Source organism: Camelus dromedarius, chromosome 5 (assembly GCF_036321535.1).
Source record: "Camelus dromedarius isolate mCamDro1 chromosome 5, mCamDro1.pat, whole genome shotgun sequence".
Taxonomy (NCBI): domain Eukaryota; kingdom Metazoa; phylum Chordata; class Mammalia; order Artiodactyla; family Camelidae; genus Camelus; species Camelus dromedarius.
Genome location: NC_087440.1, coordinates 68,097,714 through 68,110,058, shown reverse-complemented (window position 1 = coordinate 68,110,058; position 12,345 = coordinate 68,097,714). Strand labels below are relative to the sequence as shown.

Sequence of the window (12,345 nt, the reverse complement as noted above, 5' to 3'; positions counted from 1 at the left end):
CCCCACGTGAACAAGGTCAAACTAGCCTGCTAGAGGATGAGAGACCATGTGAGGGGGAGCCCCATGGTCCCAGCTGAGGTCATCCTGAGCCAGCTGAACCAAACTCGTGAGAGAGCCCAGGCAGGATTAGCAGAGCTGCTGGCCCAGTCCACAGAGGCACACAGACACAGGGCAGCCCCGCAGACACAGACATGTGTACAAAGACACATGTGCACAGACATGTGAGCACACAGACTGGCACATAGACGTGTGAGCAGTAGTAAATGCCTGTTGTTCGAAGTCACTGTGTTTTGAGGTGGTTTGTTACTCAGCAATAGCTAACTAATACACCTGGTCTGCTATAGGTTGGAAGTGGGATTAGTTTAGAGAAGAAGAAGGGCTACTGGAGACAAGTGTGAAGACAGGAACAAGAAAACAAGCTAGGGACTAAAAAGCAGAAACAGACCCTCAACATAATGGTCTGGGGCTGTTTAGGAAAGGGAAGCATTTTGTGGCACTTAGTGAGACCCTGATCACTGACAGTTTCGAGCACAATATGAGAACACTGATCGGAGTTATCCAGAAAACTGAAGTGCAGTGCAGTGTCCTTTCTTTAAAAAGGCAAGAGCATGAACCATGTTTAAGAAAGATTCTCATTCACAATAGTTAAAGGAAAGGGGGTGGAAAGGGATAAATTGGGAGTTCGAGATTTGCAGGTACTAACTACTACATATAAAATAGATAAACAAGTTTCAACTGTACAGCACAGGGATCTATTTCCAGTCTCTTATAGTAACCTATAATAAAAAAGAATATGAAAATGAATATATGCATGTATATGTATGACTGAAACATTATGCTGTACACCGAAAGTTGACACAACATTGTAAACTGACAATGCTTCAACTAAAAAAACTTAAAGTGTTAACATTATTTATCTGGAAAATTTATTTGTGTGTGCAAGGGCCACACTTTCTGAAGCAAAACTTGGGTGACATTTCAGAAAGGCTTTTGTACTGCTTCCAGGAAATGTAGTTTGGTTGCCATGATGTTCGCATTTCGGGGACATCTGACCACTCTTGGGGACAATGGGACAGAATAGTTGAAATCAGGATGACCCAAGAAAATCTGTACAGAAGGGCCAGCCTCTTCATGTACAGCCCCTCCCTCCTCAAAAGTGCCGGATGAGTGGTGCCATGGGAGGCAGCCAAGGCAGGGCACACAGGCTGCGGACAGCAGGGCCAGCCCTCGGCAGCCTGTGGGGGCTCTCTGTGTGGGAGACTGAAAAGAGAGAGGGTGGGAGGAATTGTGTTAACACAAAACTGCCACCTGCAGGGCCAGCCTCGTTGCTTGGCCTGCCCTCTGTTTGCTCCTCTGGACAGGGCACACCCAGCTCATTGCATCTTACGCACTTGAATTCTGCTCCTTTCCAAAGCACCATTAAGCCCTGCACTGGAAGAGAATAACCATTCACATTCACTGCACGTGCAGTAAGTGCCAAGGACTTTATCAAGCTCTCGCCATGGATTAACTCATTGACCCTGTTAAGAACTACTGCTCTCTCGCCTTTAAAGAGGTGGAACAGAGGCACAGAGAGGTGAAGCAACTTGCCTAAGGTCACACAGTTAGAAAATGGCTGAGGCGGGATCCAAACCCAGATGGCTGGTTCCACACCCGTCCCCTAAATTGTTCTGTTCTATGCCTTTAGTTTGTGGAGTTTCCTTATTCTTTTTCCAGCTGGGTCTGGTTGCACCCTTTGACTCATCCTTGACCTTTGCCTTTTTAGAACCAGACCTTTATAACCACCTTCCCCCCAGCCTCTGCCCAGGACCAGTTTTCGGGGAACTAAGTGAAAAACGATGTGCCCCTGTTCTCCAGGGGCTGCGGTCCTTTGCCTGATGGCTTCTGGTTAATGACCACTGTCCCCTGGGAGCAGGCCCAGGGACACCAGAGCTGGCATGGGGACGAGGTCCCCACCTGAGATCGCTCTGGCGAGCAGAGCAGTCACACCCAAGGCCAGCTGCCACCTCCATGTCCCCACCCTCGCAGAGCCGCTGACAGTCCAAGGCTCCAGGCTGCTTTATCTCCCGCTAACACCCGGCTCCTCTCCCTCCTCCTATCTGGGGGTTTCCTTGTGACTTTAATGAAAAACCCTTGTGTCACATTGCAAAGTTGCCAGTTATCGCTGCTGGGAATAAAATCTGGTCTCTGCTGGGCGGAGACTCGTGAAAGCTTCAGGCTGGGGAGTGAGGAGTGGATGGCTGGAATGAATAATCTCTTCAATGTGAGCAGCCTCTCAAGCATAATTGGATGCTGCCAGGTGGGGCCCCTCCCTGACCGCAGGGAAACAAACAAACAATAGGTGCTGCCAGGCTCCCCTCCCACACCGGGCTGGCTGTTGCCCCCACTCGGCACACCTGCAAGGTTGGCCTCCCTCCAGCTGACTGGCTTTGGATCTCTCTCCACACCCCAAAGAGAAGACGAAGCTGGGGGTCCCCTTTGATGTGAGCTCTCAGGTCACTGTGAATGGTAGACTGTGGTTTCCCCAAATCCTGAGACCTGGTCAGTCTACTGCAGAGTATTCAAAATGCAGGTTCCCAAAAAAAGACTCATGGCCATAGAAAACAAACTGGTTACCAAAGGGGAAAGGGCAGGAGGGATAAATTAGGGGTTGGGGATTAACAGACACACACTACTATATATAAAATAGATAAACAACAAGGACCTACTGTAGAGCACAGGGAACTATATTCAATTTCTTATAATAACATATAATGAATCTGAAAAGAAAAAAAGTACATGTATGTATGTATATAACTGGATCACTTTGCTGTACACCTGAAACTAACATTGTAAATCAACTACACTTCAATCACAAATTTTTTTTAAAATGTGGCTTCTTCAGATCTACTGGGAACCACTGAATCCAACTCCCCAGCACTAGGCTTGGGAATCTCCATCATTAACCCACTCCCCCACTTGGATAATCAAAACCACGGACCCAGGCGACCAGACCCAAGGAAAGATGCTGTCACACGCACGGTCTCCTAGGATCGCAAACTCCAAGTGCTCTTCCAAGGCTAGCCCTGACCCTCACAAACACCAGGCCGGCCACTCTGGTCCCTTTTTTTTACAGAGAAAGAAGCTCATAGTTCCTCACAGGCTCTGACACAAATGGAGTCAAAATCATCCCAGCTATTTCCCCCACATGTTCCCTTCTGGGAAAAAGGTGACCACAGTGAGATCTAAAAAGCAGTTTTACAGCTGGTACTCCGAAAGTCCCCTATTATGAGAGCGCGGGGAGGTGGCTCCCCAGCCGACAGGCTTGGCTGAAACTGCGACTTCAGAACACCGTGTTCTAAATGTGAGGTGAGCTCCAGCCGCAGCAACCTTCTCAAGCATGTGAGTTAGGGAAATCAGTAATCCTCAACAGGGTCAATTCTGGCCCTCCTGGGGATGTTTGGCAATGTCTGGAGACATTTTTGGTTGTCATAACTGTGAGCTGGGGTTTTGGCGTCTAGTGGGTAGGGTTCAGGGATGCTGCCGAACATCTTCTCATGTACGGGATGGCCTCCTACAACAACGAAGTATTCTACCCCGAGTGTCAATCGCGACACTGCTGCAAAGTCCTGGAATAGATACCAGATGCCACCAAAGAGATGATCCCCAATCCAGGGGTGTCTCTGGCCACCCGAAGGCGAAGCGTGAGTTCAGGTTTTGCGTTTGGAAACAGGGTTTTCTTTGCCTCAATTTGTTGTTATCTATCTAGAAACAAGATGTGGATCGATCCAGGGGCCAGCAGAGAAAGGCTTACAGGTTGAACACCCAGCCAGCCCTCTGTGTGAGGTGGGCTTAAAGGACCTACTTTACTGTGACAGCCAATAAACACTAAGGCCCAGCTTAAGCCCTTTATCCTTCAGATACTGGTCATCGCTTTAGCGGTAGCATATGGATGAACAAACCTTCTGTCTGGGGCCGCTTGCTCAGACTTACTCCACACAGACCCCCACCCCCGGCAGTCTCCCCTCTTCACTGAGAGTCCCAGAACAGACCAGTTAGTTGACAACACTGAGTCTCCCATGAGTTAACAGAGTGGAACCAGCTACTGGTGCAGATTGTAGCACAAAGCTTCTGCAGCCGGCAGGCTGGAGGTGCCAAATATTTCTTTACAGCTGATTTGATGCAGTTTGGAGGTTGATGGTGTGTGGAGGTGGAACGCCTCCTGATGGTCCAGTCCCCTCCTGTTTGTGGAGCCAGCACCTCAAAGGGCACACATAATTTCTTTCCCCCTATAAAGTGAATCTAGGCGTTTTATAGCCGAGAAGGGAGCAATTCCGTCTGAATTAATCAAGAGGCTGAAGGTAAAAGTGCATTATGTAGCTTTTAAGGATGTTCTTCCTTGATTGGCAAGGTCCTGCAGCCACTCCCCAGAAAGCTTGCAACAGAACATTTCTTGGCATCAGTCAAGGGAGGTCTTGGTTGTACTCACACAGAGCCTGTGGTTTTTTCACCCATCAGCTTAAGAAATGACTATGGTCTGCCTCTTGGTACATGCTGGTTAGCCATAACCCTGTAACATTTCTCCTCTGTTAAATCAGAAGAAAGCAGTAATATTAAAGGAAACATACCTTTCAGCCACTTTGGACATTTTTAAACAATGTCTGTCAATCTGTGCATTCAAAAATGTTATCTGGGGAAAGGCAGAACAGAAGTGTGAAGACCAAATGGGAATATTTTCGCCCCTTCACCCCAGGAACCCAAATCCTGTATTTCCACCAAGATCCAGCACTTCCTTTGGACAGACTTCTCCAGTCCTCCAACTTTACAGTTTGCTTTTTTGGAAATTCCTATCACACTTGAGAAACACACTCTACAATTTAGCCCATGTCACATGTTCTCCTGTACTGTGTTATAACTCATCTTGATTCCCAAAAGTGATGGCAGACTTGAAGGTTGTTTACACTCTATAAAGCTTACCAACAGCATGGAGGTAACACACACACCATAAATATCTGGTTTGACTACTCTCCAGTGATCTTCTAAGCAGCTTTCACACCTACACCGCACCCATGTACTTGGTGTCCTTGACTAGAATCACCCAGTAGCTATTTTACATACATCTGCTTCCTTTTCCCCACCCAACAATAAACTTGTCAACGCAGGCCCCTCACAATTTACTCCTTTGGGTGCCCCCCAGAAGCCAGTAAAGAATAATGCAATGAGTAGACTCTGAAATCACTTCATTACTAGTGAACCCCCGGAAGGGAGTGATGTAATTAGCTAGTGTATGCTGACCTGGATTGACCAGTTAACTTCTCATTATGAGTTAAGATAACATGGAACCAAGCAATGCTGAAATGGCATTGCGAGTAAGGCTTGTTTTATTTGCCAACTTTCCTTTTGAATCGGAGCAATAAAGTTGGTGGTCCTGAGCTGGCTTCCGCTGAAAGCGTATTACAATTTTAAGGGCCCTCCCTCCTCCAGCCCCCACAGTGTCTTGTGGGAAACCTGACTACGCCAGTCAGCCCACGGTACTGGGCTAACTCACTTACGTCCTTTTCTAATAACTGCTGGAGGAACCAGGTGGAGAATTTTTCCTCTCCAGCCTCCGTGAATTATTCACACACAGCACTCAAAGGTTCAAGCCACCCATAGCTGACTTCCACTGCACTTTCCAAGAACTCAAAGCTCAGTCTGTCTTCAGAGGTGAACATTCAAAAGGTTTTCAAACTGGCCACGTCTCCTCCTGAGAGCGCAGTAGCCAATTCACTCACCTGTTTCCGGACGTCCTCTTTTGTAGTTTTCCTGATCGGCTGACTGGGGATGTGCACTGGGCTCTGCGACTGGGATTCATCAGTCACGCCGTACACCGACTAGAGAAGAAACAAGAATGTTGAATCACGCACCTTGAGAGTTGAAGGGGCCTGAAGGGTCAGCTAGTTCAAGCGCTCATCTGATGCTGCTAATTCCCTCTATGACATCCTGACGATGAATTTCTTCTTGAATTTCTCCAATAACGGGAACCCTGCCTCTTGAGGCAGCTGGTCCCATCTTCGGGTTACCACTGTTAGAAAATCCTTCCTTTTATTGAGCTGAAATGGTCTTCTTGTCTATCTGTTTCTTCAAGGACAGTGCATAGACCATCTGCAAAGAATTATCTTGGATACTTGGTAAAGATGTGCATTGCTGAGCTCCACCCTAGACCTCTTGAATCAGAATCTTTGTGGGTGTGCTTTGGGGACCTTCATTTTCATCCAATGCCCCAGGTGATTCTGAGACATGAGAAAGTGTAAGAGCAACTGCTGAAGATTATGCACAAAAGATCCCCTCCAGATTTTCTGTTGGTCTGCAGCTGATGTGCCCTTCTGGTACAAACTCGAGATGGCAGCGTTTCTGATTTTTTTCCTTTTAAGCTAATCCATTTCGTGGACTCACTTTTTCCACATCCCCACAGCTATGGCTACTTTTTAATCTGTTCCTTTTGTTAGAGTCAGATGAATGACAATCTTTGTTCTGGGAAAGAAATAAAAGCCTGATGGGTATACAATTTATTGCTGAAATCTATAAAATCAAGAAAAGCTTGCATATGGTGGATGTGGGCTCCATGAAATTCTGGAACATTAGAATCAGGGGATCTTTAAAGATTAAATGAGGACATTTTAAGACTAACATCATAACGCTGAATACAAGGGGCATCAATATCTCAAGGAAGAACGAAATGTGTAAGTAAATTCAAGAAGCTGACACATATGTCATGTCACAGATCTAGATGAGCGAGAGCCATTGCCCCAGTATAGTGAAGCACGAATGACCACTGGGCACTTACGGCTGGGTGAGATGGTGGCTTGACTTTGGGAGACCTGGCTGTACTAAAAGACTTTCATTTGTTTACAAGTCCCCAGCTGGCCTTCACCTTGGGGATTTCCCGACTTTTTGTTCCTTTCGTTTCCTTTCCTTTCTACTGCCTCCCCAGAACCAACTGCTACTTATCCTTCAGACCTCCGCACCCTTGAGTCTGCTATGGAAGCCCTTGGGAAGAAGCCCTCAGTCTGGCGCCCCCTCCTGGTGTCCCTGAACCATCCTGTACTTCCCACTGTTGGTTTGCTTCATGCCCACCAGGCTGTGGGCTTTGTAGCACTTGTCACTGTATTTCCATAGCCGAAACAGTGCCAAGCACACGCCAGCCACCCCATAAATATTTGTAGAATGAGTGAATGAAATGGCTTCAAAGGACGAAATGGGGAAGAATTACAACTAGCAAATTATTATCTGAACAGTACCAGAAATGGAAGGGTGATTCCCATCAAGAATTTTAAATTCAGCTAAACTAGCGAACCTTTTTAACTTTTTGCGGGTTCTTCAAACGTCGACATTTTCTGATATCCATTTCTGTTGTGTTCACACAGCCTGGCTGAGAAAAAAATCATTATATAAATTACTAAGTGAAAATCAAACCTTCCAATTGGGCTCAAGTGACACCATCAGAACCAATCTTTATCTTTCCTGTTACAGATAACACATGATTATCTCCATTTTGCCATTTACAACCTTTTTTTTTACAAAGATGTCTCATCTTCAATATGCGTTCCTCTGCAGAGTTCTCATATGAAATAAAACAGCTCACCTCATAGTATCTAAGGATGATATGTAGAGGGTAGTGTACAGTTTATGAGTGAATTTATTATTCAAAGTGGGGAGATGGCTTGTCACGGCCTTTGTTATTTCACACACTGACGTATCAGGATGGGGAAGTATCTATCTCTCTTTTTTTGGTTTTAGTTTTAATCAGCCTTGAGGAAGCCTGACATAGTTTATTCATTCTAGTTCCATTTCATGAGGAAAATACAAGATTTGCTTTAATAATGGGAAATTAGAAAACCTCCTTACTCATGGATTTCATCTTTGTGAATTTGCCTACTTGCTAAGATGTATTTATAACCTCCAAGCAATGCCTGTGGTGCCTTCCTGGTCATTTGTACAGAGCAGGAGAAATTTTGAGTTGCCCAGTGTGTGTGTTTCCAGTGAGGTCGAACCAAGTGAGGCTCCACCTTCCTGTTCATCTCACGCTGTCAACAAGTGGCCTGTTCATGGTCTATTGAGCACCACATTTTACACATTTTTGTGTATTTATTGGTGATTTTGCTGTTTGAAATACCTGCCCCCTCACCCCTCCAGCCTAGTGCTGTCAAGTATTCCTAAGTATCAAAAGGCTGTGATGTGTATTATGGAGAAAATAGGTATATTGGAAAATCTCCATCCAAGTGTGAGCTCTAGAGCTATTGGCTGCGAGTTCAATGTCAGTGATCAATAGTATATATTAGATAAGGTGTCTCTAGACCGAAACACATTGTGAATAAGGTTATATATCGATCAGCTGATGAAAATGTGACCAGAGGCTTGCAGGGACCTAACCCTGTATTTCTCCCAGGATAAAGGTAGGTATCTGCAAATTCGGTGTTCTCGGTGACTTTATAGAACATGACTACTGTGAGTAATGGCAACTGGTTGCATTTGAAAGAGAATATTCTAAGATTTAGAGTTGAATGTAGTAGACATGGAAATTGCCTCATTCAGGACTGTAAACTTTGGGAGCCCAAAGTCCCCCAGGTGGAATTCCCACAACTCCACCATTTCCAATTCCATATATTCATGGATAGATACTTTTTAAAAGGTGTAACTGACATACATTCCAGAAAATCTCCTGAGATTCTATGAATGAATGGCAAAACTATTGCACAAAGCTTAGTCAGCAATTGTCTTAACAATGAGATGCCTGGTGGCCAAACGCAGTCTTTTCTTTTAAGGGAAGGAAGAGAGAAAATTTTAAAAAACTTAGAGAACCAAGCAGAGCTTTCTCACCACTGGCCTGTGCACATCCCAAAAGGCCCGTTCTTGACTATCCAAAATTTTCCTTTCTGTCTTGTCCTTTTTCCGATCAATCCTGAAAGAGTGAAAAAGCGGGAGATCAGAGGCCTTTGTCTTCTGTTTTCCTTCCTGATCCATGTGCCAGCTCTGTGCTCCCGTGTTTTAGGACCTTAGTGTGCCCACGGCTCTTAAACTCTCTGCAGAATTGTATAATACGGGTGTATTTTCCTCAAGGAAACCTCAAGAAGCCCACACACAGTAAGAGAGCTTGCTTTAGGTTAGATTACAAGTTACCAAATACGTGTAATGAACAGGGTGAGCTTTAGGAGGGTTCAAGAATGCAACTGTCTGTCTGAATTATTAAGAATTGGATTACAAGAACTGAATGATCTGTTGACATGCCCCCCCCATCAAAACGGATACTGCATATTCAAATTATAGGAAGGAATGCAACCATAAGATTGCAATGTTTCAACCTTAAATTTGAAAGTTTGCTTTAGATACAGTGAGTTGGAATGTCTTCAGAATGCTGCAGCTATGTGTTTTAGAAGCCACTTAAACCATCTGGCTTTCTAAAAGCAGAGTAATAGCCCTAGCTTGTGAGAAGATCCAGAAGGCAGAGATCACTGGCCTCAGCTCAGGGGAAGGGGGGCTGGAGGGCGGGAGGACGCAGGTGCAAGACAAAGACAGATTCCTTACGTTCTGATCGGGAGCACAGATAAGAGCCTTCGCCCCAAAAGTCCGTATTACTTCATACTCTCTAAGTAAAAAGTAACTCAGGTGAACTGCCATGTAACCTCTGGTTCTTGGCTCTCGTGGGAGTACTTTAGTTTACTGGACTGAAATAAACCCATAATAACCCTGTGATTTTTGTGATAATTACTGTGTACTTAAATGGCCCACATTATAATGTAATCACAGAGTTAATCAAAAAAGTGAATCGAGGTATACCATATATGTACAAAGTGACACTTTCCCCTCCGTTGGTAACACGCGAGGCTGTGTGATCCTGAAAGTGTAATCAGTCCTCCTCTTGGCTTCCTGGTGGCTTCTGAGTGCACAGGCTCAGTTCTGCCTCCTTCTCACCCATGCACCCACCCTCCTGCTTTCTCCTTCGCCCGGGGCCAGGGCTCTTCCAGCCGCAGCTCAGCATCCAGTGCCTGGTGTGCACCTCCCCTGGGAGCTGCTGGGAGCACGGGGTAGGGGTGGGTGGGCAGGTGTGGGGATTCGTGGGTGGAGGGCAGAGACTGCAGAGGGAGGGGGAGCCTGATGGCACTGTGCAGCCCACTGGACCCAGTCACTGCAAGTCGTTCCCAGCTGTGACCGTACCTGTGACTAATGTCACCCACACAGCCTGAGACTCAGCTCTGGGCGATGGGCTGCAGTGGTGCCCAGGAGTGCGCAGGGATCCTCTGAAGACCCATGGGGGCTGCTCAGGTACAAGCGGTGCTCAGAGAAAAAGTTCTCGCCTCATCCCAGCTCAGCAGCCTTTCCCCACCCCTTCCTCTGCCCCTGTAACGCTTGTAGCTAAATCAGAGGCCATTGCTGGAAAGGACAAGAGGGAACCCCACCTAAGCAAGTCCATCTCCCGGAATCAAAAGGATCTGGTTGACAACCATGTTTGTGAACTGGGGGACATTCGCTGCCCACTTCTCATGCTTCCTTAGAAAGGAAAGAATTTCTACTGTACTCCCTGGGAGGGAAAAATAGGGGGAAAACACCAACTTTTCTCCTCCTTCATCTCTTGTTCTCCAGGGGAGGAAGACTGACTTATTGGCATCTTTGAAAGAAGAAAGTGAGAAAGTTCAAGTCGGTCCTTCTGGGCCCTGCCTGGGCCAGCTTGTCCTCAGGACTCCTGTTCTCTGTGTGCAGTAAACTTGCAGGGGTCAACTCTGCCCCGGGGTGGGAGGAGGTCCTGCAGATACTCAGCTCTGCCCAGGGTGGGCGAGCTTGATTCCAGGGTAAAGGTCTGTGGTCACAGATTAAAAATCATGTCCTGTAACTAGTTTTAGCAGTGATAACTTGACATTTTGGACTGCAAATGTCCGACCTCTGTGCCTTACCTTAGATTGGTTCTGAACTCCCCGCTGGGGGGGTATAGGGGAAGGGCTACTTGTTGGCCTCCCTAAAACTCCACTGTGTTTCCCTATGAAGATGAAATTTCCAGACCAGCAGGTAAAGTGGGTCTGATGTTTTTCAGCCTCTGAGCACAGGAGGAGATTTGGAAATCTCCCTGGGAATTAGGTATACCTTCTTGGAACCAGAGTTCTACGTTTGGGAGGAACCCCATTGCTTGCTGGAACACACACTTTTGAAATTTTAGAGTGCCATGGGTGACAGAGCTGCAACTTGCCCATCCTAACCTTGACTTCTGCTCAGTTACTATTATGAGAGAGACAGTGACTAACCACAGTCGGCTGGCCCTAGAAGAAAACCCCACTGTCACCCCACCTCCAAATTCCAGAGTCAGAGAGTCTTTTTCTCTTTGCAAGGGTCTCTATTAAGTTCACCTACTTTACTTGTGCTTCTGCTTGCATGAAGATGAATTCCCACTTCCTTGCAAAGGCCCTCTGGAGTCTTGCTAAGTTTTCCTAATGAGAAATAAAAATCAACAAGAAGGCATTAATCATCGTAAGTTTGCACATCGACACCTGTGCTTATTACAAGGTAGCCATCTATTTTGGTTACTCCCAACCAAACATCAGGTTCCCCCTTCAAATTCATTGGGCATGAACCCAATTTGACTTTGCACCAGACCCTGCTGTACAAAGCAGAACTATTAATATTCATTTACACACCCATTAAATCTGAAGCCTCTGGGGTTCCTCTGGTTCCTCTCCTCTTGTGTGTTTTACAAGAACACAACTCACACAGCACTTGTCATAAAGGCCACTGAAGATAGGAAGGATGGTTTGTGGTTGCTCAGGCAGGATTTGGGGAAAGGACAAGGGGCCTTTGCAACTGACTGGACATCTCTGGGAGCAAAACCAACAATGGATTTCTCAAGACTCATCTTCCAGTGAGCCGGGGACTGGGAAGGTGACAGGAAAGGAGAACTCAGAGGACCTGGCAATAACTTTGAAAGCCTGGATTCAAAAGGGGAAAAGAAGGGAGTGCTGAGGTTTGTGATGTTCACAAAAGGAAAACCCTGAACAAAAAGAAAGAAAAGGCATGCAGGGTTGTCTTTAGAGGAAGAGGGGAGAAGCCTTTTCTCAAAGCCTGGAGAGTTACCTAGTGGCACAGTAGGGACGATGAGGAGGGGTGTCTGACAGATCCCCTAATGATCTGCCTAATTCTGATGCTGTGTATTTTCACAGCCCTCATGCCAACATTAACTGATTACCCTCATTAGTGGATTATTAATATAAAAGGAGCTTTGGTTGAAGACCAGCTGAACTTGGTTATTACCAAGGCTTGGTGTACGAGTACCTCAAAAAACTGTCCCTTTGATTCTTCTACTGTTCACAGGAAGCAAAGATGGTAAAGCCTGAATGTCAGGCA

General features: G+C 46.2%; 1 protein-coding gene across 6 annotated transcripts in view; it reads right to left on the bottom strand.

The window, feature by feature from the left end:
* RGS6 (regulator of G protein signaling 6) overlaps positions 1-12,345 on the bottom strand; it is a 479,670-nt gene that overhangs the window by 68,174 nt on the left and 399,151 nt on the right. For all 6 annotated transcript variants that reach the window (XM_010976555.3, XM_010976561.3, XM_010976565.3 and 3 more), the window contains exons 8-12: positions 11,359-11,435; positions 8,839-8,920; positions 7,316-7,390; positions 5,754-5,852; positions 4,608-4,669 (exon numbers count right to left, since the gene is read on the bottom strand). In XM_010976555.3, the coding sequence (XP_010974857.1) occupies positions 4,608-4,669; positions 5,754-5,852; positions 7,316-7,390; positions 8,839-8,920; positions 11,359-11,435 (395 nt within the window). The remainder of the gene's footprint in view (positions 1-4,607; positions 4,670-5,753; positions 5,853-7,315; positions 7,391-8,838; positions 8,921-11,358; positions 11,436-12,345) is intronic.